Raw genomic sequence first — 27,918 nt, forward strand, 5'->3', positions numbered from 1 at the left:
AGGCTATTTTGGGGAGATTTAGACTTGGAGCTCCCTTCACTTTTTTCTTAAAAAAAATTAGCAGGATATTTTTTTATCTGATGGGGTTGCATTTTCTTTTTGTTGTTGTTGTGTGTTTGCATATCTTCTACAGCAAAGGAAGTGAGCAGTGTAACAAGGTAACAAGGAACAGTAACAGCATAGTTTGATGGTAGGCATCTGGAAGTAACAGAATTTTGTCAACTGAGACGGCAGCTGGCATTTACTTGGTCAAATGTCTTTTACATTAGTTTTTGTGGAAGGCATCTGCAATAATTGATTCTTTTCTTTGATTTATTGAGTTTTATAGCTGTGTTGAAAAAGAGTCTGATGATGAGAGGTGGAGCATGACAAGGAGCTAAAAGTCTGTCGATTTAAGCTCCTCGGAAGACAGAATTTGAATTATGGAAATACTATTTTCACTTCTGGTGAATTTTGTTTTATAAAAATTGTAATTATTATTTTGATTGGTAATTATTCTTCAAAACCCAAGTCAAAATGTATATTCTTTCTAATTCCAGCCTCCGTATTATCGCCACACCCATTCTCTGAAGTCATTGGTTCATATCCCGGTGCGACTCTGAGTTTATTGGCCAGATTTTGTCAACACGCAACCCGTTAACCGTCTGAGTCAAGCCGTCTGTCGGGAACGGGATTACCGGAAGTTGAAATGTTTAGCTTCTGTAGCGCGCTCGATATTGTTCTTGGTCACCGTTCCTGGGACGGCATTTCCCACCCTTTTTGTTAATTTCCATCCTAAAAATTTTGTTTTGGCAACGACAGGGCCGTCATCGCCTCTTGGCGCAGCTAACGCGGCTGACATACTTTTAATATTATTATCTTTATTTTATTTTATTAAGATTCGGACCGGATGTAATATGGCCGGTGACGACTCTCCGGTGCGTCCCTTCCTGGTTGGTTTGATGTGGACAGGGGAAAGAGGAACAGCTGGGTGAGGTCTGTTTTTATAGCCGAGTGAGGACACAAACAACCGGTTCAACGGCCTGTCGCGTTCATTGAGTTCCTGAGGGGTTAAAACAAGAGGTCTGGCGTATTTTTTATCAACACATTTTTGTTGTTGTTGGTTGTTGTTTGCTTCCAGCGCTTCTCTGTATTCCGGTCGCCACGTTTCCCATTCGTTGCTGTCCACTAGCGTAGTAGGTGTAGATTGCTAGCTGCTAGCTTAGCTCTTGGTAACATTACTGAGCCGGTGTAACGCACCTGTCACCGGTTCTCTTTGTCTTACCGTAAAGCCGCTGACAAAAAACACCCCTCCCAAAACAAAGCATTTTACCTCTTAAATATTCCGTTATTAACGCCTTTTTTTCGCCCACGTCCTTCTTACGTGTGCTGTTGTAGTGAAGACTCTGGATCAGACAAAAGAAGATGAATTGACAAGAAGCATCCCCCCCTCCTCCTTCTCATCCCCTCGTCCGGACATGCACGAGACCAAGTCCGCGAGGGTCCTGCTGGGTAGCAACCGATTCATCTGACTCGCATACGGAAAAACACGTCGCAAAGAATGGCGTCCTCCAAAGCAAAAGCCGCCGTGGCCAACGGCGAGACGAACCCCGCGAAAGACGCCAAGAGCAAAGCCGGTGGCTCGGCCGGAGAGGCGTCCCCTAATATCCGGGTGTACAGCCTCGACGACCTGGAGAGCATTGCTACAGTTGGTGAGTCACCTTGCACACGTCTGACATCGCCTCATCCATCTATCTATCCATCCATTTTCAATACCTGCTTCTTCCTGAGCTAGGGGTCACAGGGTCTGCGTGAACCCTATCCCAGCTGTCATAGGGTGAAGGCAAAGTGACACCCTGGACAAGTGGCCAGTTCATCGCAGGGCCACATCAGCTGCGTTTGCATTACAGTTTTTAACAAAATAAAAGCAATATTTCCAAAATTTCGACGAAGTTCCGTTGTGATTTGCAGCTGTTTCCATTGAATGGTGTGAAGCACATAAACTGTAATCCTCATAAAATCTTGTCCCGCGAGAATTACGTTTGCATTTGTTTGTTGATGACCTTTGACCTCACATGGATATTTTTGGACGGTGGGAGCTAGCTGGAGCTCCTGGAGAGAACTCACAAAGACAGGCGGAGAACCTCCAAACTCCACACAGAAAGGTGTAATAGAAACGCAGCTATAGAGACAAACAACCATTTGCACGTACATACACACCTACGGACAATTTAGAGTTTCCAGTTGACTTCACATGCATGTTTTTGGACTGTGGGAGGAAGCCGGAGAACCCGGAGAGAACTCACAGAGACACGGGGAGAACATGCAAACTCCACACAGAAAGGCTCCAGACCCGCAATCAAACCCACGACCTTCTTGCTGTGAGGCTAACCACTGCGCCAACGTGACGCGACATCGCCTCAGTGTTGAGTTATTCTGCCCCCCACAACCTTCCCACAAGACACTGGGAGATAGGCTAAACCAGTGGTGTAGTCTAGTTTATTCTGATGGATATACTCTGCTTTTATTTCTTTCCCCTCCCAGCCTACATACACATCTGTCCAGCAGCAGCTGCATCAAAACAACACAAACCAAGAACCACCATGCTCACTAATGCATTAAGTATGTATGCATGTGAAATGCATTATGTATTGTCTAGATATAAATGCATTGTAAGCAACACACGATATATAGCAGCCACTTACAGCTGGACTTTAATTAACGGACGAACAGCAGTCACAAAACAAATTTAGTTTTGTTTGTTAAAATAAAGAAAAAATTAATGAAAATTAATAATTAACAGACACACACACACACACACATATATGTATGTATGTATATATGTATATATATATATATATATATATATATATATATATATTTATATACATATATATATATATATATATATATATATATATATATATATATATATATATATATATATACAGTATGTGGGCTGACAGGAGGTTTCCGTAGGTCTTCCCAACACTGGCAATGACACTGCAGTTCGTGAGGTATTTTTGTCGGCTCAATTCAATATTTACATAGCTGTAAAGCCATTGGAGCAGTGCCAGTCTTGCAATAAACTGCCACGGTAATAGAACATGAGTTACGGATGGCCTCGCCCAAATAAAGCGTGACCTGGATTTACTTTAGACCCAACGGTTGGTGAAGTCCCCTCCCCCCCCACTTCTGCTCTCTTAGCGTCATGGTTTCCTCTTCCCAATATCACTCAGCCAATCAATCAACTATTACTTGGAAAGCGCTAAATCACAACCAAAGGCGCCTCAAAACGCTCGGCACAATCAGGAGAAAACCAACTGAACCCCCCCCCCCCCCACCCCCCAAGATCTCGTGAACCCCCCGGGATTATGCTGCGGCTCTGCCAGACAGTTTGATTGACACACGACTCATTCAAAGTTTTATGATGACATGCAGATTCCAATAATACAACAACAAAAATACATTGCCTTTACATCGCAAAGCTCTTATTTCCCACTTTTTTTTTCTTTTTTACTGGTGATTCAAATCAGGATTTGCTCTGAATCAAGTGTGTTGTATTTCCAAACATTGCCGCCACATCTTCTTTCGCGTTACTCAAATTTTCACTCTAACAAAAACAAAAGGTTGCAAGTGTACATGTTCATCCCTCTATATTGTAAAAACCAATTGCCAGTGACTTTTGCTCTCAGCACAGATCTTAACCTTGCAGACGGTAAGATCTACTTTCTTGAATATGGCAATTTTTCAATATTCGATTGGATCGAAGCATTTTAGTTTTCGTTTCGTCAACAGAACTACGAAAGCAAGAGAGCTGATTGACTCAACAACAGGTAGAAAGATTGATACAGTTTATAAGATTTTTTTTGTTTCACATCACATTTCTAATGAAATACCCATGATTACTTGAGTTCATCTCTGTGTTTCTATGCCCGGCTTTCCGTCCCAGCGTGATCTACTCTCTGCAGAGTCGCTGCGTTGTCCTCTGCCGGCGGCCAAAAATAGAAACCCTGCATATTTACTGCTCCGGATCACAGTGTGACGGGGCAGGTGTGAGCATGCAGTTGAAATAAAACTTAAACCTGTCGGCTCAGCTCCCAGTGCTGGTGCGGAGACGCATTAAACAACAGTCCCCACACAGACAAAAATATAAAATATACTCAGTTAAAGAAATTTGCCTATCAGACCAGTAGGTTTGACATATCCAGTAAGTATATACAGCCACGGAATACATGGTGTGTTTGAGGTTACCCTCTTCGTCACTCACAGCCTTGAGACATGTAGCGTCTTAAAAAAAAGAAGCAAAAGTGTCACAATCACTTTATGCACTATATGAATTCCAAGGACAAGTTCATGTCCTTGTGTCTCATTTCGGCCGTTGGAATGCAAACCCGGCGTGCAAAGTGCAAAGATCAAACTTCTCATGCACACGTAATATCAAAATTACAGATTTGTTCAAATCTTTATGTGTTAGGTTTACATCTGCAGATCCCCGGTCAAATATAGATGGTGGCATTGTGTTATTGTTGTTTAATTCTTGTTCCAAAATGTATCACATTTTATTCACTGCTTTTTGTGTTCTGTCACAAGGGTGTCTGTCTGTAGATCGTAACGGTTGTTCTACTTGCGAGGTAACACTCGTCCGTATAGCATTAAACAAACAATAAGACAGGTGTGTCTTCAGTTGTATTTTGTTAATCTTGCACTAACCTAAATTGAATTCATTGATCATTTACACTTTGTGACAGCTTGTTTGACATGTGGATAAACGTGCATGCAACCTTTCGCTTTACAAATGCCGAATGGGCGACGGGGAACTTTCTAGGTCAGATCAGTGTGGGTGGATTAAAAGTATCTTTTGTTTTGCTGATACTGACGTTAGTGCCTCTGTTCCTAATTGTGATTAAGAGTTGACGTCATAGTCACGTTGCCCTGCTCCCGTAGAAAAAACCCCCAGAACAAAACGGGTACTATAGCCTGTGTCAAGAAATGATTATTTGATGTCAATGCTGACCCAGTCAATCTCGTTTTGTGTTTTTGTCATTGGGTTCTGTGGTTGCTGTGCACTAGGGATCAATCATGTATTTATTTTTTTGATCTCAGGCCCCCTCTATAGTCACTTAATGATGGAATTAATGACTATTTTAGACAAGAGTTAGAACAAAATTTTATCCATGGTCGGGCTGAGTGATAAATCGATTTTGATTATTTTGAGTTTTTAGTTAAGGTCTATTTTTTTGTAATGAAAATCAAGGTTTTATTGAAATGCACCACCAATGCTCTCCGCTGTGCTCCCGTAGTTCAGAGTGAGCTCTGATGTCACCGCCGCGACAACACGACATAACAGCATGGCGGCGAAAAGAGAGGAGGTTGTTCCGAAGAAAGGCTACGTGTCTTCGGCTGCATGGAATTGGTCTGGGTTTGTGGAGTCAGACACAGAACAAACAACACCCCGCTGTAAAATGTGTTTGAAAGCTATTGCGACCAAAGGTAGCAGTACTACCAACAGCACCTCAAAAAGAGGCATGCTGCCGAGTGGGGAAAGTGTTGCTCCCTACGCATTGAACAAGACCGCAGCAGTCCGAGCACCACCACCATAAAAAACAACCTACCATCTTGGAAACATTTACAAACTGTAGACCATAATACAGTGCTTCTCAAACTTTCTCTGTCGTGTCCCCCCCGCCCCCACGTGGCTGTGTCTTGAAGGATCCCGATGAACCTGCAAGTGGCCCCATGTCTCTAGGACAAAGTTGACTTTTGACCCCATAGACTTGCATGGCATTAGGGTTAGCGATAAGGCTGGAATTAGGGTTAGGGTTAGGGTTACTGCTGGAATTAGGGTTAGGGTTTTGGGGTTCCTCATGGGCTAGACGCCCCAAATTTGACGTGGCTGTGTCTTGAGGGATCCCGATGAACCTGCAAGTGGCCCCATGTCTCTAGGACAAAGTTGAATTTTGACCCCATAGACTTGCATGGCATTAGGGCAATGGTTCTCAAACTTTCTTTGTCACGCCCCACCTTGGAGAAAGAACATTTTTCATGCCCCCCCCCCCTAAAAAACAAGCCAAAATGATGACAAAATAATTTTTTTCAAATTCACTGAAACAACATAAATGTGCAAATAATGTTTTACCTTTGGCACACCACTTTTTGTGATATCAAAACCAAATTTATTTATTTTTTTATCATGAACATTAATTTCACATTAATTTCACTTTTCTCTTCATTTATGAAATCATTTATTTTGTACAAATAAACAACTTTAACAAATCATTCTTTGTGACATCAAATCCTGAACATTACTTTTTAAACAAGAATACTCCTTTCACTTTTCTGCTCTGCAAATCACTTTTTTTGGGCAAACCACTTTTGTAACATCCACCATCCTGGCTTCCCTGTGAAACAACACAGCTTTATGTTGTGCTCCCATCTCCTCACAAAAGTGCAGAGAATAGCCACACTTTCAGGGGTCTTGTTTTGATGAAATTGACCACATCAACAACATCAGTCATTTTTGATTACGTTCTATCAGCGCTGGAAAACTCTTCATTGTCCTCTGGCTTTTTCGCTCGCGGCTCGCGCATTAGAAAGAAAATGGACCAGAGCTGAAATGTTTGCTGCGTGGCGCGAGCCGGCCGCAGAGGTGCATCCTGCTTCAGGTCTGGCGTGAACCACACCATCGTTCCGCAGCTACTCACGGAACCATTCTACAGCCAAAAGTGGCCAACAACAAAGAACACTGGCCACCGCCAGACTCCTGAATTGTTCTTTTCGTCCCTGTCAAATATTTGTCCATCCTGTGTACCTGAGCAGTGTTTTTCTTAGCTACAACCTACTGAACACTTTTTGTTAATTGTACCGCCGTGGAAAAAGTTCAGACGTGAAAACATTACTTCCCCCGGGCGCCCGGTCTCCCTCTCGCCCGGTGTTTGGCGCCCCCCCAGACGTGACTCTGCGCCCCCCAGGGGGGTTAGGGTTAGGGGTTAGGGTTAGGGGTTAGGGTTAGGGGTTAGTGCCACCCACTTTGAGAAACACTGCCGTAATATAAGAAAGGAGCCAGGTGGAAAGCAATCACAGATGCAGTCGCGATGTATATTGCAAGAGATATGGTGCCCGTTAGAGTTGTCAACCCGAATTTGAAATACAGAATTGTCCCGAATTTGACAATGAAATGGTGCGTCCCGTTTTGAATCGATGTGGAACGGGTTTGTCCCATGTTTCTGAGTCGTCTTGAACGTTCCTTTATTTTCGACGCAGATTCACGTTCGTTTCCATAGAGTTTGAGTTTAAAACCGCAATCTACGTAGCTGCAGGCAATACCATTGCGCAACCCATTCACAACAACTGCGACTTTGATGCAATGTTAACTTTCAGCTTATTTCTAATGTCTGTTGGTAACAAAGCAGTTCAAACTATGTGAACCATATACTTTTTTGAAACCCTATTTTAAGTTCTGATTTACCACTGGTCTGTGATAGTAATGGCCCCGAGGGCTGATTTTAAGTAGAGTGGAATTAAACTGATTTAAATCGTAAATTGGATTTTTAGTGAAAAAAATCAGGGATTTTTTTTCCCCGCCATATCGCCCAGCCCTACAATTAGGAGACGATGACGAAAGCTGACTGTTGTTTTTTGGCATTGCTTGATCACCACTCAAGGCGTGTTGAACCTGAACTGACGCCACTGAATCACTTGAAAGCTCGCATGAATCAGTTATTGGAAGTGTCAAGTTGTCGTGCTGGGGAAAGAAACCGCCCCCGGAGTTGTTCCTTAAGTCAGATATGTTGCACCAGATGGACAGGCAGCTCTCACAGATGTGTTCAGACAACGCCCGTCCTACAGGGAGTGAACAATTTAGCGTTTCACTCGTCCAAAGCGTGAGTCAGTTGTACAATCTGCAAATATGTTTTATTCAGAAAGGCCCTTTACATCTTCCCTGGCTGTTATGTTAATAGGACCGTCAAATTTGATTTTGTGTTTTTACTTGAATGTTAAGAGATACAGGAAAAAACCACAGAGGTTAACCCCCAAAGCTCACACCAAGTTAAAACTGCTATTATTAGGAATACATATTAAGTATTTTTTTTTTCACAAGTTCCCTTTGCACTGGAATTAAAAAGAAGTGACAATTTTAGTTTTATTGATTGCACAATGCACACATCCTACAGCGTTTTGATTGCCCTGCGAACAACAGATTGAACAAGATTCACTTTGTTACAGTGCATGCCAAAGTAGTAAGGTCCTCAATTCAAGGGTTGTTTAGATAGCAAAATATAGTTGAAAATGTACTTAGCCGATTTGGCACAGTGTCATCTAAATTTAAATGCACAATGTAACCCAAACACTCTGAATTATGCAAAAAAACCTAAAAGTCAGGATATTTTAGCATCTTCTGCCGTCTCATTCTGATAATTCTTTTCATAATCTTCCTTTTGAATACCCCCCCCCCCCCCCCACTTAATAACTAATGGATGAATGGAATTATTGTTTCGCCGCACTGACTTTCATCCTCCTCTCCCGTGCCAAAAGGGTATTAAATATAGCCTGAAAGCTGAATATTCGTATATAGTCACATCTGATTTAAGCCACGTCCCTGTGGGATTCAAGGGAATATGCCTCCGAAGGTCATCTGAAAGAGATGCAGCCAGGAAGAGTGCAGATATCTATATACTTTTTTTTTTTATCAGAGCGCTGGAACTTGTGTTTATAGGGCTTATCAGAATTCTTGAACTTGCTCTTGCCTTGGAAGCGTGCCACCCTACAAGCTGTAGCTGAGGCATTACCCTAATCTTTATTTAGGAATCCAGAGAAGTGATAAAAAGTCGGTGGAGTACAATAAAGTTGTGCAATGTTTGTGTGCTCTTCGGTGCTGCCTGCACGCCCGTGTAAGTGCATGGGAATGGGTCCGAATGACCAGTATTGAAGGCTACGCTGCGACCAAAGTTATGCTCAATTGTTGCAACGATCGTTGCTTAAAATGGCAATGAAGAGCACAATATCTGTTATGTCCTCTCTGTGGAGTTGCATCTTAGGATTGTGAGAGTGTGCAGGTGGCTGCTTTAGTTCAGAAAATGAAGACGCAAAGTGCTGCGATGAATTTGCATGACATGGCCTTGTCAATTAGACAATACCATGTTTTCACAGTGTGTCTAAAGGACGAGTTCATATTCAGGAACTGCAAAGTAAATTTCTTAGCCATCATATTAACTTTACAATGGAATGAAGTAACAAACCATACATTTTGTGTTTTATTGTGTGTATTTCTGTTGTATCCACGTCCTCGTTTAAAATCTCCACAAGAAGCTTTAACCCGACGCTGCTGTTTTGTCAGCGTATTCAAAGGACTCGCTAATCTTGAAAAATAGTGAAAAAACGCAAAGGCACCGTGGAATTGACATGTGATTTATAGTCAGCAGTGTGCAAATGTCGCAGACGGGTCGGCGAGGGCCCTGAAGAGCCGCCGTTGACGGGCAGGCACTTCCACTCTTAAGCTTTTTCATTCATTAATGGTAATAGTGTGATTTCACCGGCCGATTTAACATCCTGATGCATGACCCGATGCTGTGGACTTTCATGCATTAAGCCTAAGCTTCATTCCTGTCCGGTAGGTGTGCGATGAGGCAAACATTCATCCCCCGGCCATGGGCTTTCGGGCCCGGCGTAGAAATCCAATTTGCCAAGACATTTTGTCTGATGACAGGGATTTTGCTGCTAAAACAAATCAAACTAAAGCTCTTTATCGGCCTGCTGCCTTTTAATTGTCATTGAAATCATGAGGCAGCTCCCTAGCGCCATTAGATCCGCCTTCCGCCGTCACATGTTGCGGTAGACTCCAGTGACCCAGGCGGGAGCACTCGAAGGCAACGCGTTTCTGTCAGCTCAAACGAATTCATCAACAGCATCCGCGTGAGCCCCCGATAATGGGAAACTGAGATACGTCAACTCGCTGGTGGGATCCGTTGCTCATAAAAGTTGCAGCCAGTGTACGCAATAGAAATTTGAGGAGATGCATGCATGCAGGAAAACACAAGCGGGTGGGAGAGGAAACGACCCAGTTTGGGAAGAGTTCACGTCGGTTCCATCGTCATTTCTGGTCTTGGTGTCTTAATTCCAAAGGCCAACATGACGCCTCCTGTGATTTATGTCTGTGCCAAGTGTGCACAAAGAAAAGCTTATTTTGTTTATCTTTGCCTTTTAAGTGGGTCTTACACAATGCAGGCACTTTTTTGCGGCGAGAGGATTCTTTTAGCGGCTTGAAATGTGACACCAGCTTTGCAAGAACGGCTCTTTGCTTTTCTTTGTTGTCGGAACTCAAAGATCAGTTGGGGTCCATGCGTTTGCAATTCAAAGGCTGGTTGAAAAATGGTGTACTTCAATATTGGGCCTTGCCTTTTTTGTAAACTTCTGTACGGATAGATTTTCTGCGAGATGGATACGAGACTTGTTAGCAGCGTTACCCTTTAAATTCAAGGTTGCTGGTTGCAAGCTAATTGTAAGGATTCTTTTGAATTTACCTCATTACATAGATAGGAGTTATGGAAGTTTTAGGCCGTTTCACCAAGTAACATGCAGTATTTCAAAGATGGAAAGTGACTGTATTTATAGCGCACTACTAACAATACTACAGCACTACTAACACTATACTAAATTGAATAGGGATGCACCGATACCGGGGTTGAGTACTCTAATTGTACTTGTAAAATACGAGCCGATACAACGACAGTAATACCAGTTCTATATGTATGTCTATGACCATTTAGTTAAACGTGTGTTTGTACTGCAGTGAAACTTGTTTCAGTTGCTCCGTGTTTGAGAAAAATATGCTGAGGAATGTTGGTCAAATAACAGAAAATCTGTGGAATAAGAGTAATTCTGTAATATGTAATGGCTTTTTCAAGTACTCAGTATTGGTATCGGTGAATACTGAAATGCAAGTACTCGTACTCTACTCGTTCTGTAAAAATGTGGCCTCTGTTCATCCCTAAGATCGAATGCCTTCAAATAAAGACAGCTGCAGTGTTTTTCACTGTATTTCCAAATGATGGTTTTGCACAAAGCCTTCAGTATGCAAATTATTTTCATTTATTATTTATGTAGGATGTTGCACTCGCGCTCCCCATCCACGTAAATAGGTATGGCCATTTCAAACGCCATTGCCCACATGCTTCCATACATAGGTCGAATTACGTGGGAGCCAATGGGAGCTGAGCTCCCATCAGGAGGGCTATGACCTCCCATGACTGCGGTGGAATCATATACTTGGGGGGACGTGAGGTCCTTAGCGACGACCGTCCTTGTAATAATAAATGATGCACTTTTCCAATATAATATTCTGACATTTCTGACTAAGCACAACACCTCCCATTAGCTCTGCTGCGGAGGAGGATGCCAGCTGCACTCGCGCCGCACCTGCTGTTCTCTCTCTCTCTCTCTCCCTCTCTCTCCCTGAAGCCATCCGTCAGGCTTTTATCGATTACACGTTTTTTTGTCTGAACATTAGTAATTTTTAAGCCCCCCCCCATAAAAGATCAGTACTGTACTTCACATTGGCATGGCTGTTTCCCGAGACGAGACCCTACACAAGGTTGTCGTGACTTGATTTTCTCCTTAATGACTTATAAAATTCATATAACATGCCTGAGCATACCCCCCAAAAAATTGCAAAAGCCTGTCATGGTTTTGACAAATTTGTCAAAACCATGCGCCCTTCAAACTCGCGTTGTAACTGCTCACATCAAAATGGCCTCACCTCAATCTCTCCTGACCTTTACTTTCTTATTAAAGTTATTAAAAAAATCCAGCAACCCTGAAAAATGTCTCTTGCAGAGGAACTGCCCCGACATGCCGTTTCATTATAAGACTGCTGCTTTATTATTTGAAAGGTTCGACGTTACGGAGGAGTTGGGCGTCTGCCCGACGGAGGCTGCCTTCGTCTGCATCTCTGTTGCCATGGTGACAGCCAGACAGACTCTGTGACAAAAAGTTCACCGCCTGCTAAACCCGGTCTGTCGGCGTTTCAGTGGGAACGTTGCAGATCTTATTTACTCTTATTTTCTTTTGTAAGTAAAGAAGTAAAGATGTTACCTGCTGGACAGGTAACAGATCTGGCTACACACCAAATCTGACACGGCACGTTCCTTCATTAGCCGGCCGATCATCTGTGTGTCAAAGCCTCCTTGAGGTAAAGGGGGCAGTGTCGGGGCACGGGAATTGTTCTTCCTCCTGAACTCCCTCTGCCCTCGCTCTCGTTTGTCTCGTCTAGCTTGCCGGGCGTGGTCTGTGGGGGGTTTGAGACTCGGAACTCCAGAAATAAACTAAACAAAGAACAAAACACTCTCTCAAACGCAGATTTTGGCTAAGTCACATTACGTCAGTGAGATGATCCATTAAAAGACTTCTGAGATTTTCACCGCGACCTGACGCCACCCTTTTACTGCTGGCAAAGTAGACCGAGCTTGTAGACTGCAATGCGGAGGTGGGCCAAAAATAGCTGCCCGACCGTGTGTGTCTGTGTGCTTTTGCAAAGACAAGACAAGTAACCTTTGCGTGAGCTGAAAACTTGGTCCGATTAGATCAGAGCAAGTGTGAGAAGATGGCAGAAGGGGTTTTTGAGATCTTCACACCATACAATTGTGAATTCGTAGCCAGCAGTCGTCCAGCTCTGTGAGTGGAAGAAGTAGGTGCGCTTACATGGTGGCCTTTCTCTGAGTCTGAACTGTGCCATATTGAGACATCAGATTGCCCCATTTGCATGAATACTGAATCAAGTGATCGGATTGGTTAATGCTGTGCTGAACTTGGATGACAGACAGAAGTGCCCTGATCATTATGAATCATATTTCACTGCCAAATTCCGATACCCAAGGTCTTTGCTGACCTTGAAACGTAAAATATCTCCCCAGTATGCAACATAAAAGTTGAACACCTGTGAATATTGAAAAGCCAAGTTTGCAGTTTGAGATGCAGAAATATTGGCGTGAACTTGGTGCGATGTTACATTCTCAGTCTCTCCGCTCACGACCTGCACGCTCACTCAGCGGCCTAGAAATGATTTCTGAAAATTCGACTCTTATTGAGCTCTTTATCATCCTTTCACAGTCTCTTCTCTGCGCTTCCATTTAGCAGCTAAAGTACAAAATCATCGTAGAAGCGTGTCGGCGCGGCGCCCAGGGACAGACTGACGCCGCTTCTCTCTAATGATCAAAATGCTGCGTTATCAACTCGGTAGATCAAGCCGCAACACTTGAGTTGACAGGATGTAGGATAACCCTCAATCATTATCTGCTGAGTAAACAGTCGGATAAGGCGGCGCCATCACAGGGACCTTACTGAGCATGAACTGTTGTGTTGAAAATGGCATGAAAGTGGTGTTGCGGTGCTATAACAAGCCACTTAATTTAATGGTGTGACAGACAAAAAAGTGACATCAGATAACATGAGTACCATCATCTTCAGTATTAGAATACTTGCAACACAACAGTATTGCGCAGGTTTTAGTCACTTAAAGTGCACTTTTTTTTTGGTGGGGACAGATAAGATAGACCAACTCAGTTAGCTTAGCATCAATGAATGACATCTTATACACCAGTTGCCCAATGCTTGATGATTTAGACTACTTGATCACAATGCTATTTCTTCTTCTTCTTCTTCTTCTTCTTCTTCTTCTTCTTCTTCTATTATTATTTCCTAATTCATAAATTAGTGTAAATCTCCATATTTTGCCATTGTGACAGTCCTTTTCTCCATGGCCTGAATGCACTGGTGCCAGTCATCGTTTCAAAGGTTCAAAACTCGTCGCTTGCTTCTGAAATTTCGGGTCAGGTAAATTTCTTTAAATTTCAGCCAGCTCAGAATTCCGTGGCTCCGTAACTCAAACCGAAATGTCCACAAAATCAGCTGCTCTCCGTCCCGCTGAACCCGTCCTCTCGTCTCGTCCAAACACAGGCACTGGGACCTTCGGCCGGGTCTTCCTGGTCAAGGACAAGAAGAGCAGGGCCTTCTACGCCCTGAAGCAGATGAAGATCCCCGACGTGATCCGACTAAAGCAAGAGCAGCACGTCCACAACGAGAAGGAGGTCCTGACGGAGGTCAACCACCCCTTTCTCATCCGGCTGTGAGTCTGTGGAACTCTCTGGCGGGAGGAGGGTTAGAGGTCACATCCTTCTTTTGCCAAGAAGGTCAAAGGGGCCACTTGTGCACTCTGGATTATAGTTAGACATGCAGATATGCTTATGCTAATCCACAGCACTATGCTCTAATATGGCTGGGCAACAAGGCCTTTCAATAATATCATATATTCATGGTATTTTTTTTTAAAACCTGTTTCACTGTACACAAGATATATCCTTATTTCATATGTGTGTGGCATAGGCATGAAAACAAACATAAGGTACACTACCAGTCAAAGGTTTGGACACACCTTCTCATGCAATTTTTTTTTTTTTTTTATCTTTACAACTTTCTACAAAGACATCAAATATATGAGCAAGATAATATGTAATTGTGCTTCAAATAAAAACACGTTAAATAACTAAATTTGCTTTTTATGAAAGGTGGCTATTCAGAAGAATTTCAAAATACGTGTTTGAATTATTTCATACTTTTATTGTTTCCTACATAATCCCAGGTTTGATTCCTTCAGTGAGAAACTGCAATGTCAATCGTCATGAGAATGACAGAAAAGACATTCAATTCATAGGGTGTGTCCAGACTTTTGACTGGTAGTGTATATCTCTGTACCACAAAATCAGTTTGAGCCCTGAACTTGCTTCTGTTTTCTGAGTATTTTTTTGTTTTTTTAATCCTTTACCCTAAGTCGGAGAAGCCATGTCGGTGCCATGGTTTTTATGGAAAAAAAAAAACATATGACGCATTTGACTTTTCTTACTTTGACTTTATGCATTATTTGAGTTATCTTGGCGCTGCCTGTTGCTGTGGGATTCAGCTACTCCAAGCTAAATTGCTAACAAGTAAACCAAAGACTGAACTTGCCTTTTTTTTTTTAATGGAAGTTAATAGGCATTTTATTTAAGTCAATAGTATTTACACTTGGGTCACTCCGCTCACTTGAGATACGTAGTTCTGAATTATTATGACACTGCACAGGTTTGCGTGATGCAACATTACCGTAGCAGGACAGACATTTTGCTTTAGTGTTTTCAGAGCCCGTTCCGAAGTCAGCGAAAAATTTCACCTGTGCACATCGAGTCCCGGACCGCGCACACCACCCCGATATCAGTTCCACCCTTCAGACGAACTTGCGCGGCAGCTCTGCTGTGTTTCATTGACGAGGGAAGGAGAGTTGGAGATGCCCTCACTTGGTATTCATGCGCAGCAGGCGTTCACTGCCAGCTGTGCGCGTTAAGCGTGACGTGTAAATTGGAAAGAAGCGAGAAGAACGCCGCGAAGAAATGGGTAAAAGTTAACTCGGCTGCAAATTAGGGGCGAGGAGAGAGGAGCGATGCGAGCACAGAGATGAAATGGCGATGAAGGAGTCTCTGTGGTCGACCAGTAGGGTCCGCACTCCGCACAATTCTGGAAAAATTGAGAATCTCAATTCTTTCAAATTTTTAAAAATTTTTAATTAATTAATTAATTAATTAATTTTTTTTACACGTATTGTCCGTAACAAAAACTGAACCAAAATATCATTGTGCTTACATGCAAGATTGGCAAATCAACTCTGGTCGTCAAAAGGAACGGTCGTAACAGCAACTTTTGACGATTAAAAAAAGCAAACAAAAAAACAGACTTGCTTCCTAAACGTACACAGAAGTAAAATTCCCTTTTTCTGTAGGCAACTGGTTTAAGATTCCTTCCTGAAAACAAGTTAGTCAACATTTCAGGGCTTGAGTGAGTCTTTTATAGCTTTGTCCAAATGCCTTGTGGGGATGTTTGAGGTGGTTGTATAAATTAGTACTGTTTCCCTGCATTGCTGCGTCTAAGTCAAAACACTCTTTGCAATGTGACCATCTCAGAAACTGTTAAAACAAACAAACAAACAAACAAACTTCATTGTGTTTTCTTCAAAAATCATTTTATTGGCTTCTACAAGCGTTCTCGATGATCGTCGGTAAGACGGTGCTTCTCACGAAGGAGATGGCTGTTCTGCATCACGTGGTACATTGTTGTGTTTGTCGTTGAGTGACAAAGAAGGAGCACTCGTTTTCGGACAGTTTGGGGGCGCTCTCATAGCCTCGCCTCGCCTCGCCTCGCTTCGCCATGGTTCGGTTGTAGAGCGTCCTCACTGGCCGCTGCACGGTTGTAGGGGGCGCCGTTTTGGTACCTCAAGCGCCCAGGGTCCAAGCGAGACGAGGCGAGTTGAGTGGTGACGTCGCGACGAGCAGGGCACTGGATTGGCTCAGTGTTTTCGGCGATTTTCCCTGTCGGAGGGGACACCTACGCCGACTCTTTAGACACGGAACTTCCGTGTTCGCGAGTGTCTTCAACCATGTTCGCTAAAACGACGAAGCGCTCGGAACAAACCGAGTTGCTCCTGCGCGAGGCGCGTTAAGCTAGGGAATCCGAGGAGTCTCGAGACGAGAGGAAATACGGATTCGTCGAGAGGACGTGGCTCTTCGCCGCGAGGAAGCCTCGAACACCGCGGCATAAAGTGGTCCTTGGCTCGCGTCTTTACTGTCTGTTTGTTTTTAAATAAATGCTATTTCCCGTCGTATCTGCCTCGTGTTTACTTTTGGCGAAGATATAAAGGTTGAACTACACCTTTACTCTCCCAGAAAACGAAACAAGAAATGATAAATGTTGCCTGCATAAATGATCAACTGTGATTTCAGTGAGGAAAACTGGCATGTATGAAAAAACTTCTACTTTGTCCATCGCTGCGCTGTCGTGTATCGCACAGAAATAATGCCGTCAAAAACATTGTCCTGCTTTACCGCGTCGACTCCGCCCACGGTCTCGTGAACCGGGGGCCAATGAGAACACAATCGAACCGTGGCGAGGCGAGGCGCGGCGAGGCTTTCTGGTCAGTTAAAGAGTAAGGCCAGCGCCTCCTTTGCCTCCTTCAGCTCTCTTGTCTATGTCCTTTTTTGCCTTTCCCCAATGCCAGTGGTGTCAAACTCAATACACAGTGGGGCCAGAATATAACATTTGGACAAAGTTGTGGGCCAACATTGATATTTATTGAATACAATAACAATAACAATCTTCCTCCAGATAGAACAGTGAACACTTTTGTATCGACCCAAACAAGTTTTGCTTCAAAACTGAATATGGAATAAGGAAAGCGTAATACTTCATATTGCACACATGCAAAATTGAATTTCAAATTTGAAAAAAAAACCCAACCAAAACTCAGCAAAATGAATAAAAAGTCAATAAAAATCATATACCTCTTTTTTTGCACACTTCTGGTTTAAATTTCAGCAATGACCTTTTTCCACGGGCTGATAATACATTTAAAAATAGAATAACAAAATAAACCAATGAAGCCATCATAGTATCCTTCAATGAACGTCCTGTCCTGATTGACGCTCCAAAATACCAGCAGAGCGTTCAGGGCTTTGTAGTATTAGCCGTACATACGCTGTATAATATATTACATTTGGCCTTGCGTGGGCCAGTTTTTGACACCTGTGTCTTATGCTGAAAGAGTTGTTCCCTCACTTTCACTTCCCGTCGGCCAGATTCTGGACGCACCACGACGAGCGCTTCCTCTACATGCTGATGGACTACGTGCCGGGTGGCGAGCTCTTCAGCTACCTGCGCAGCCGGGGACGCTTCAGCAACAGCGCGGGCCTCTTCTACACCTCCGAGATCGTCTGCGCCATCGAGTACCTCCACTCCAAAGAAATCGTCTACCGCGACCTCAAGCCCGAGAACATCCTGCTGGACGGCGAGGGACACATCCGCCTCACCGACTTCGGCTTCGCCAAGAAGCTCTCTGACAGGTGATTTTTTTTAAACATTTTTTTTAAATTGATCTTGACAGCCGCAATTACGCATTGTGAGCTGGATAAGTGACACAGAATGGAGTTTAAACGAGGGGCTGATTAGAGTAATCGCCCCAGACAAATTATTCCACAGTCGGCTGACGTAGAGAGGTCAGAGTTAGAAATATTTTCTGGATCTTTTTGAAGGTCAGAGCAGCCTATTTGGAGCTGATAGTGGGCCACATGTGACTGAATGTGCCGCACTGGTGCTTTACAATGGTATTTGATTCTGAGACAGAAACATCCGGTGTTGTAAGTCACTTTGGCGGGTCCAGCATCTCTAAAAGAAAACTTCCAAACTCATTCTTCACTTTAGGCCATTGAGTATATATAAAAAAAGGTGGACCAAGCTTCCACTTTACCAACAACCTGCGTTCTGTAGTTTGCCCAACAGAAATGGACCAAGTTGGTTGCAGAAAGACCAAGAATGACAACTGTCAATATGGAAAGGAGCCCAAAATTAATCTTGCAGCAAAATAGTTCAAATTTCTATGTTGGTTGTTGGGCCACACACTTTATATACACGGTACAGTGTTGTTTCATTCCTGTTTGTTCATTGGTCGGGACAGTTTCAGAGCATTGCTGCACTAGCCACGTCCTTTGGTTTCTCCGATTTCACCCAACTTGATTTAAACGCTGCTATTCGGCTCACTGCAGGTCGCTGAATGAAATCGTCACCGCCCGTATTCAAATATGCAAGTTTCACCCCGTCTGAAATGGCACCGATCCCCACAAGAACTCACTCATGCTTTGTTTTACCCTTCACATGTTTTTTTTTGCTGTTGTTTTTTTTTTAGCGGGCAAAAACGAGAGAGCCACAAGGCGGTTTCAGAGGGAGGAACCAACCTGGCTGATTCTGACTTAACAAAGTAATGTCCACATTTATGCACATTCAAATCTTCAAATCACCTCGTTAATCCCATGTCCAAGTGTCGTGATGCTTGTTTTTGTCGGTGGCCCCTGTCTTTTGTCCAGTAAACCAACGGCCTTGAATCCTGCAGTGCTCTGGATCTTATGTTTGCATTATGTACATTTTCTAAGTGGGACTTTAAGTACAAGAGAAGAGTTCCCCCATAATTAAATCATATGCATTTATTCCCGGCTTCACAGTATCCGTACAATCCGAGTTATTGCATTAACTCATCAGGCTCTCGCCGTGCCGCCATCGGCCACATCCAATCAGATTCACATGATGCTCTTACCTTGCCACCGTGCGAGTTTTGCCCCTCTGCGTTGGCAGTGGACGTAGAGTCTCCTCCCCCCCCCCCCCCTCGCTGTCGGCGTGTCGTGATGTTGACTGACAGCTGGGGAATACAGCGCGCCAAGCTTGTGGGCTTTGACGCTTGATCGGTTGTCATTGGAGAGTGGATGATGGAGCAACTGCCAATGCAGAACTGTAGGTTTCGACATAGAGATGTGTTTTTCTCGTGGGCTTTTCGCGCTGTCGCTCGACTGCACGGCGCGAATGCAGTCCCCAGTTTTAACCCGAAATGAATGCGACCGAGGCACCAACGTACGATAATTGAAGCTAAGAGACTAATAATAGTACTACTACTAATAGTTTGCATCCACGGCTTTTACTTTTTAATCGACTTAAAAAATAAACGTAAGAAGAGTTGGTTGCGGGACACCCAAAAGTTCAACCCAGATTGATTTTTGGGGCGGAGTTATCGATCGCTGCATTATGTTGACACACATTGTTTCGAAAAACTTTGCCGATGAAGCCGTATCGTGATACACTAAGATCGACTGACCAACCAATCAGTTGGGTTCTTCATATGAATCACCACAGGGGCCACAGATATTGTAATAAAGGATTGCACTTAAAAAAAAAGAAGACTTCTTCACGACTTGTCTTACAGTTTAGTACTTAAATCATAATACTATTAAAAATGCATTTTCAAAAATTGACAAACTCTTTTCCCCTTGGGAGAATAAAAACAACAAATATAAAAGTCTGCAAAGCCTTGATGGAGAGGCTGAGCCACCATTCAGCGTGTAGAAAATGAAAATAGCAATTCATACATTTATGGTAAAATGGGATTTGTTTCTGTAATTTTTATTTGTCTGTCAATATCTGTGCCTCTTGTTGAATAATTAGTTCAACTCAATTTAAGTTCTGTACGCCACAGTAACTCCAACAATGTTATGTTTTGTTTTGTTGTTTTTTTCCTGACAACAACCAACAGCCTTGGAATCCTCTCCACCAGATACAGTGGACTCTCCTGAATCTGCTTGGACCATGTTCACGGAATTTCACCGTGACAATATAATGGGAAAAAAAAACAACAAAAGAATTTCCTCATCTGTGCTTACGTGTTCCACTCGGTAATGGAGAGCGCATTTGTTACAGTTCACGCTTTTATTAAATTCCAATTCCCACTAAAGGTTAAATTGAAAAGGGGGGCGGGGTGTGGGCAACATTTCACCATGAACATCCGTAGCCACGGTCGAGTTTAGGACTATTTCAGCTCTTAGTGTAGGTGTAAACATGCTTTGAAATTCTTCCGTTCTTAGTGGATCTGTGCTGATGCGGCGATGAATATGTGTATATCTTCACACACAAATTACATACAGTTCACAAATAGACGCAGCACTGCAGTAGGTTTAGAGTTAATTGTGTTTATTCGCATCAGGGACAATGTACAAAATATCATTAGTCTCACTATGAGAAAACCCAGATTTTATGTATGAGGTGGTTCTCATCCAAATTCCCTGTGCTGAAAACAACAACAATACACCAATACCCAAACAATTAGCCACTTGCATGTTTGTATGCAAATGTTTAAAAATAAAAATAAAATAAAAATCCAAAACACAAACAGGAAGTGACTTCACTGCACTATGTGGCCTCATAGTGGTGCAATGCAAAAGCCCCACTGTAACTTTTGTCGTCAAAAGCTCACAAAATTCTCATTAAATTCCACCATCTTAACTGGCACAAATGCATCAACGCTTATTGATTATTATGCATATTACTTTGTTCATTCGTGGCACAAAACATATTTCAGCCGATTCTCTCTGGGGGCCCTTTGGGCCTGCAGTTCCGAAACATCACAGACAGAATACCCTTAGCCGACGTGATACCAGCCCATTGTTGCGCTCTTGTTACTCGCCATCTCATCAACACGGGCAATCCATTTTTTTGGGGGGGGTACTGTCAAAGTTCCTGTTAAAGACAACAACCCCCCAACAACCTCCTGAGTTTATAAGATAAAACAATTCTTTGTATTCTTAAAGCTGCTGTTGTGCATTTCGGTCTGATCCGAATTGGGATATGTGCAAATCGGCAACCCCTGCAGACTCCCACGAGTATTAATGCTGAATATTTGCCACTAGCATAAGTAATCACGTCTGCATCATAACATTTTGAACACACGGCCAGTGATTCAACATGTTGGAGGTATTTGGAGACCTGGCCTTATCCTGTAGTGTGTAGCATGTACCTCCTCCCTTGTTCTGTGCCCTTGAAAAAGTCCCACTTTTTGTCGAGCGGTCGAGGTTTCAATGGCACCCTTGAAACTCTCAAGGGCCCTGCCGCACCTCCCTCACCCACTCACCCCACGGCAGTGCCGCTGAAGGACCGCCCCGCCCTCCCTCGCACCCCCGATGTCATTCAGGCTAAATTAGATACCGAGGCCTCGGCACGACCTCGACTGAGTAGAATGGATGCGCTGCCGAGGAGAAGCGACGGCCCTATATTGGTCGCCCGCAGCCGCACTTACTTTCGCGTCCCCGTTTCCACCCCACCCCGCCCCAAGCGCTTCGCCCCGGGCTCTGCGTTGACCCCCCGCTGACGTGTAAACATAATGGAGTAAGATTACATTTTCCCACGGAGTGGAGGAGCAAAACAGATGGGGGAGTGGATACCTCTCGGACGCACAAGACTGACTCACTTGTGTAAATGGAGGACTGCGGAATTGCCCCGGAATGAGGAAAGACAATGGCCTCATTGCCGCAGCCATCTTGCACTTTTCCCGTTCCTAGCGGCGTGGTGGAGTGTCGCCTGCCTCCTGCCTCCTCTGCATTGCCGCAGTGCCCCCTGCTGGCAGGGACCCCACGCCTTAAACCGACATCCACCTCTGCTGCGGAGCGACAGAGGTGCGTCCTCTGCGCCGACACTGGCCGCCGCCACCACCGCCTCCTCGTCCTCCTCAGCCTCCTCCACCGGGGGCCAAACATCATGTTCATGCAAATTGCCGTCGCCGTGGCAACCGCCCCGAAAAGGAGGTCATTACCTCGGTGGCTGCCGTTGACGGACGATGAAAGGCGGGCCGCCTCTGCACTTCATCAGAGGACAAGTGGCTTCCTCGCTGTTTGTTACCGCTGTCGGACTGCTGCTCGGGTTTGCCGAGGCAGAGGGTGGGGGTCGGCTTGGGAGGAGGTGAGGTGTGGAGGGGGGGGGGTTATCAGCTTTAGACCTCCTGCGATTGCTTGCACTCACCTGGCACCCGTTGTTCAGCGCCCGTACCTCGGGACAATGGTGTAGTCTCTACGTGATACGCAGGTATACGCCATGCAACTGCTGGAAAAGGTTCCCAATTACACAATTATTATCACTTTTAATTAAGTTAATTAAAGTCCGGCTGTAAATGACCCACCTTGTTTTGCTCACAATACACTTACATTTAGACGATACATAATCAGTCTTTTGTGATCTCACTTACACATGGATGCATACTTAATGCATTACCGAGCTTGGTGATTCTTGGTTTGTGTTGTTTTCGAAGCAGCTGCTGCAGGACACATGGGTACGAGGCTCAGGGTTGGGGTGGGGGGGTGTCAGAGTATACCCGCCAGAATAAACCAGACTACACTGGCTGGAGTCTCGCCCCCGTTACGCTCTCGCTTGGCGGTCACCTGATCTGTCGCCGTCGCATCCAGCCAGCAACCCCCCCCCCCCCGACCCCCGCCTTCCTCCCCCTCACGGCTGACATATCTGGGTCAGGTGATGCCGACGGATCACTTTTCCACAGCCGCGTGTGACCGCCGCCGTGCCTCGTTGTGTCTGTGTGTGTGTGTGTGTGTGTGTGTTTTTAGCCCTCGTTGTAATCTCTGACACACTGTAACACGCAGATGGAAACATCACTCAAATGTCACCGCTCGACAGGCGGCGCCGGGTAAACAAGCGCGAGACGGCGAAGGAGCAAGGCGGGAGTTTTCTGGGTTTTTTTTTTTTTCTTGTTTTTTTGACTCGGCGTGTCACCGAGGCGATGAACTGTTAATGGCAGCGAGGCATTTCAATAGGAACGTCGCCAAGGAAAAAAAAAAAAAAAAAAAAAGGCGAAACACGCCGAGGTCTGATGCAGCGCTGGGTCGAGGACCAAACTGTTCAGCCTATGAAAAACCCAACAGATGGAAGAACAACAAAGATCTCATGTATGTGTCCCATTTTGACATTGACAGCAGAGCCAAGCTGCCTTTGGTTATTTCATACCGCAGTTTTGTTTTGTTTTTCGTGTTTAACTTAGAGGTGTCCTGACCACATCTTTTCCCGCCCTTGTGGTCCAAGTAGTTTGATTTTAAGCTGATACGGAGTCCCGATTCAATCATTTTTTAATTTTTTTTATTTATTTATTTTTTTTTAACATTTGTTCTCATGGAAAATCACTCCCAGGTTGTGTATCACTGTTGCTGTCTGGCTTCACTGTTAAATAGAGTTGTCGTCGTCGTTTTTTTGTAAGGAAAATTAGCTGTGTACATTTTCTAGACGCCAGCTTCACTCGAGTAGCAACCTCTTTATAAACCAGACATGCTCACCGCTGGGTCATGCTCAAACATAGACATAGATGATATCTGTTTGTGGGACTACTCAAACCTCTCAATTGTGTCATGTTTAAAGCTTCACATTAAACAATAGTATATAGTATAAATAGTAATAATAATAAAAAAAAAAAGGGAAAAAAATCAGCTCATTTTCACCCTTTCCCTATCGGTCCCTGGTTTCAATACTGGAAGAACACTTCACCGTGAGCCTCAGCCACTTAGAGTGGAACCTTGTCAACGACTCTGACCGCTTATCCACAGTATTTGTATTCTTACTCTCCTCAGGACCTGGACGCTGTGTGGCACCCCGGAGTACTTGGCCCCCGAAGTCATCCAAAGCAAAGGCCACGGCCGGGCAGTGGACTGGTGGGCCCTGGGCATCCTCGTCTTTGAAATGCTGGCTGGGTAAGTGCAACGCCCTGCCCGTTTCCAACACCAGGGGGTGCTCTCCCCCACGAGAGCCACACAGAGGGAGGGAGGCTCCTGTTATTCAGTGATCATGATTTCAAGTTTCTGCTTTTCCCAACGGGGAACATGTGAGCGTCTGATGGATCTGAAAAATGTCAGCAGGAATCATTTCCCCCTGCTGTACTCTGCTGTACAAACTCACAAAATCCATCGGCGGCGGACACTTTACACAGCTCGCCACAGGACTGGGATAAACATCAGGCACCCAAAATTTAGGCAATTTAAAAAGAAAGAAAGAAAGAAAGAAAGAAAGAAATAGATCAGTCAGAAAATGATGCAATTACACATAATAACCCCACGGGTGAACGTGTGTGACAACAGAGCGGCGATTTGGGAGGATTTATGTATTTATGTATTTTCAATCAATGGCATCACCATTACTGCCACGGCGGGAAGTGCTGGTCGCCGCGCGCCTGCCGGATGCCGCCGAGCTGCGACAGATTAATTTGTAAACGGGGGAAAAATCATTGGCGTCGGTGAACAATGACGCCAAGCCCCGCTGGAAAGCGCTCGGGTTTCACTGCGACGGCCGTCGTTTGTTTTTGCAATTATGATAATATCTGATGATAACCACCCCCCCCTCCCACCTCCCACCTCTGCGAAAAAGGGATTTTTCATGTTGTGTTCATGTGCGGTGATGGTTTATACACCCTTGTTCACGCTTCACAGTTACTAGTGTTGGTAAATATTTTATTAACCATTTGTTGCTCCTATAGTGATACGCACTATTAAGTTGTTTACAAATAATTACTCTCTGTTTTTTCATATTTGATTCATTAACAACATTTATTATGTTTACTGATGGTGCATTTTAAAAATAATGTTGTTTTCTCTTAAAAAAAACAACAACCTAAGATTCAGCTAAACAAAGGTGCTTCGGCATTAAAATCTCACACTGGGTTGTACAATATCTTTTGTGATATTGAACCCAAAAAAAGCGCCATGGGTGTGTATTAGAGTCTACATAGTCCACTACTGTCACACTGAAATAACCTGTATTACACACAGTATATGTTTTAATATAACATATATTTTTGTCATGTGTCACGTTCAGACTCGCTACATCATCGTGTCACGCGACATCTCAGTTCACACGACATCGGATTTTGAAGACTCAGCATCGTCCTTTTGAGGGATGTGCGGATCGATCCAGAAATATCAATACGTCGATCTAGACATGTCTTTTCTAGAATCGATCTTCACATCGAAATATCGATCCCAGGTCTGTTTTCACAAGAAATAATACTTCTAAACTGAATGTGTCATCAAGTCTAAAAAGGTAGAAAGGGTCATATCTAGTAAATATTAGTGTAGGATATAGAAACTAGTTTGCCTTCTGGCTTCCGTGCTCTGTTAATGCTTGGTGCCTGCGCACACTGATACACACGCACACGGAAGCAGCCTCGTTGATCACAGCAAGTCACAGGAGAGACTGAAAGAAGAAGCTGCGGTATGGCTGATAGAAAACAAAACAAAGCATTGTTTGAAATCATTTCACCTGTGTAAACGTAAATGAGGCAACGTGACTGATTCGAAAGTCTGTGAGGGATATGGTGGCAACACCACAAATCTTATCAAACACCTGAAAAAGCACCACACAGAAGAACATGACGAGTTACAGCGGAGGCGATGAGAGGAGCGTGAGACACAAATGTTTATTTTAAAAGTCATCATTTTCATAACCACAGGTACGCATCTTAAAGTACTAATATCGGTTTTGGTATCTGGATATTAAAATAGTGGTATCGCACATCCCTAATGTCCACATTTCGTGAACTTTTTAATTTCGCTTTCTGCCACCGATATCTTGGCACTTTTAAAACCTCAGTACTGTAAAAGTTGACGATACTCCCTGCTACTACTTTTCCTCCTCGGCCTCAGATCCCAGCTGTACTCTACATGTAAATTCTCGTATTTTCATTCTCATCTGTTTTTTAATGAGGTCAAAAGTCAGTTTTTCAAAATCTTAATCAAATACGCCCCCCTCCTCGACATGAAAATTCCCACCGTGTTAACCCTTGCATTCTTAAAATCGAAGCTTTCCGAGCGCGCTGGATTGGATTAGCGAGAGCGCAGAATCGCCTAACGCAATTTACGATTTGAAAAGAACATTTTTAATTCAGCTCTTGGTGGGCTTAATTCCTTTAAGACAAACAAAACAAACTCTCATCCAATTACTCCAAATGAACGGCAAGCGGTCGGCGATGATGTATGGGTTGCGCGGCGTGGGCCACGTTCGAATGGAATCATTTATGACCGCATACCTTGCAGTGGATCAGATTTAAAACAAATTGTCTCCCCAGCGTGTTGATAAAAGCCGACACACACGTTCTTTTGCCATCACGTATTCAGAGAGGGTTCGTTTTTGCCGTTCACCAATGTTCAGTCGTCTTTTAGCGCTGGTGTGGTCTCCATAAACTCCTGCAGGGAGTGTCTGGCCCATTAGCTGCCAAATGGTCCGCCAAGTTCACCGGCTAGCCTCGAGCCGCGCCACCCTCCTGCGGGACTGCCAGGCAAATAAGCTGAGAAGTAGGTCTGTCCGTGTTCCTTTTTTTCTTCTTCTTTTTTCCTACTCGGAACAGCTGCGACCGTAACCGGGCTGATGTAAGTGTTTTTGAGACTTGACCCAAAAAAATATTAGCCAAAATACAAGCCTTCAGTCCAGGGTTGGCAGGACTGAACTCGCGCCTTGAACACTGTAAAACCAGAGACGGTCAAGATATCCAGTTGGATTTCGCAAAAAAGAAACCCCCCAGAAATCGGGCAAGATAATCAAATATCATCCCTTCATCTCCCTCTGTATTTTTTCACCAGAAAAAAAAGTTTGATTCTGGGGATGAAACGCAACCTCCGACATGACCGCAGAGCGCTGTGAAAACATTGCAAATTGTCGTTTGGCAACACGCATCCAGCGTGCGTGCGTGCGTGCGTGCGTGTGTGCGTGTGTGTGTGTGTGTGTGTGTGTGTGTGTGTGTGTGTGTGTGTGTGTGAGAGACTCGGCGGGGAAGGTGGGATAAGAAGGCTCGGAGAGTCTCTAATCCAGAGAATGTTGCACCCGCTTGCTGAAATGTCAGCGGCGGGTAAGATGGGTCCTCCTCCAGGGGTAAGGCACAGGTTTTAAATTATTTTTTTATTTTTTTTAAAAAAGAAGAAGAAGCAGCATTTACTAAAGGGGCAGGGCCGCCCCCTAAGGGCGAAGCCAGAGGAGTGAAGACCAAGCGAAAGAAATGCTCTGGCTTGCCATAAGCCTCCCACCCCTGCCGGGCCGGATTGCCGCACTTAATGGAAACCAATCACACAGAGAGTGAATGTGTGTGTGTATGTAGGGATGTGTGGCCTCACTCTGTCATCTGACAGTGTACAGACTCCTCTCCGTCCCCCCTCACCTCCTTGGCCGCCTTGCGCGGAGTCCCGCATAATTCTGTGGGGGAAAATTCAGCGGGCCAGGAATGGGACTTTGGGTCAATTTCACGCTAATAACTGAGAAAAAGTTGCATGGAGGAGTGTTCTCGTTCAAAAGACAACCCCACCCAACCCCACCAATCCACCCAACTTGGGAATTTTAATTAAAGCACGTCTATTCCTGGACTCAATTTTCCGCATTGGTGGCATAAAAAATTAATTTGACCCTCCTCCCCCGTCCTCTTCTGTCTCCTTTGCCTCGCTGGTCGGACTCCTAATGCCACAGTTGAGTAACAGGCAGCAGCCCCGAAGTGTTTCACCCGGACAGCAAGTGCGTTTACATTCA

The 27,918-nt window shown here is 44.3% G+C and overlaps 1 protein-coding gene across 3 annotated transcripts in view; it reads left to right on the forward strand.

Annotated features, from left to right (window-relative positions):
• Positions 1-721: 721 nt before the first annotated feature.
• prkx (protein kinase X-linked) overlaps positions 722-27,918 on the forward strand; it is a 36,404-nt gene continuing 9,207 nt past the window's right edge. Inside the window, exons 1-6 of one of the 3 annotated variants that reach the window (XM_076017470.1) lie at positions 722-1,062; positions 1,378-1,691; positions 13,930-14,098; positions 17,631-17,894; positions 18,734-18,805; positions 23,988-24,107. In XM_076017470.1, the coding sequence (XP_075873585.1) occupies positions 1,541-1,691; positions 13,930-14,098; positions 17,631-17,894; positions 18,734-18,805; positions 23,988-24,107 (776 nt within the window). In that variant the 5' untranslated portion in view covers positions 722-1,062; positions 1,378-1,540. Of the gene's footprint in view, positions 1,692-13,929; positions 14,099-17,630; positions 17,895-18,733; positions 18,806-23,987; positions 24,108-27,918 lie in introns of all 3 variants that reach the window. The other 2 variants (XM_076017469.1, XM_076017471.1) reach the window with 2 other exon arrangements.

The sequence above is a fragment of the Nelusetta ayraudi genome, unplaced genomic scaffold (assembly GCF_046127955.1).
Source record: "Nelusetta ayraudi isolate G7.1 ecotype Tasmania unplaced genomic scaffold, CSIRO-AGI_Nayr_v1 ptg000006l, whole genome shotgun sequence".
In the NCBI taxonomy this organism is placed as follows: domain Eukaryota; kingdom Metazoa; phylum Chordata; class Actinopteri; order Tetraodontiformes; family Monacanthidae; genus Nelusetta; species Nelusetta ayraudi.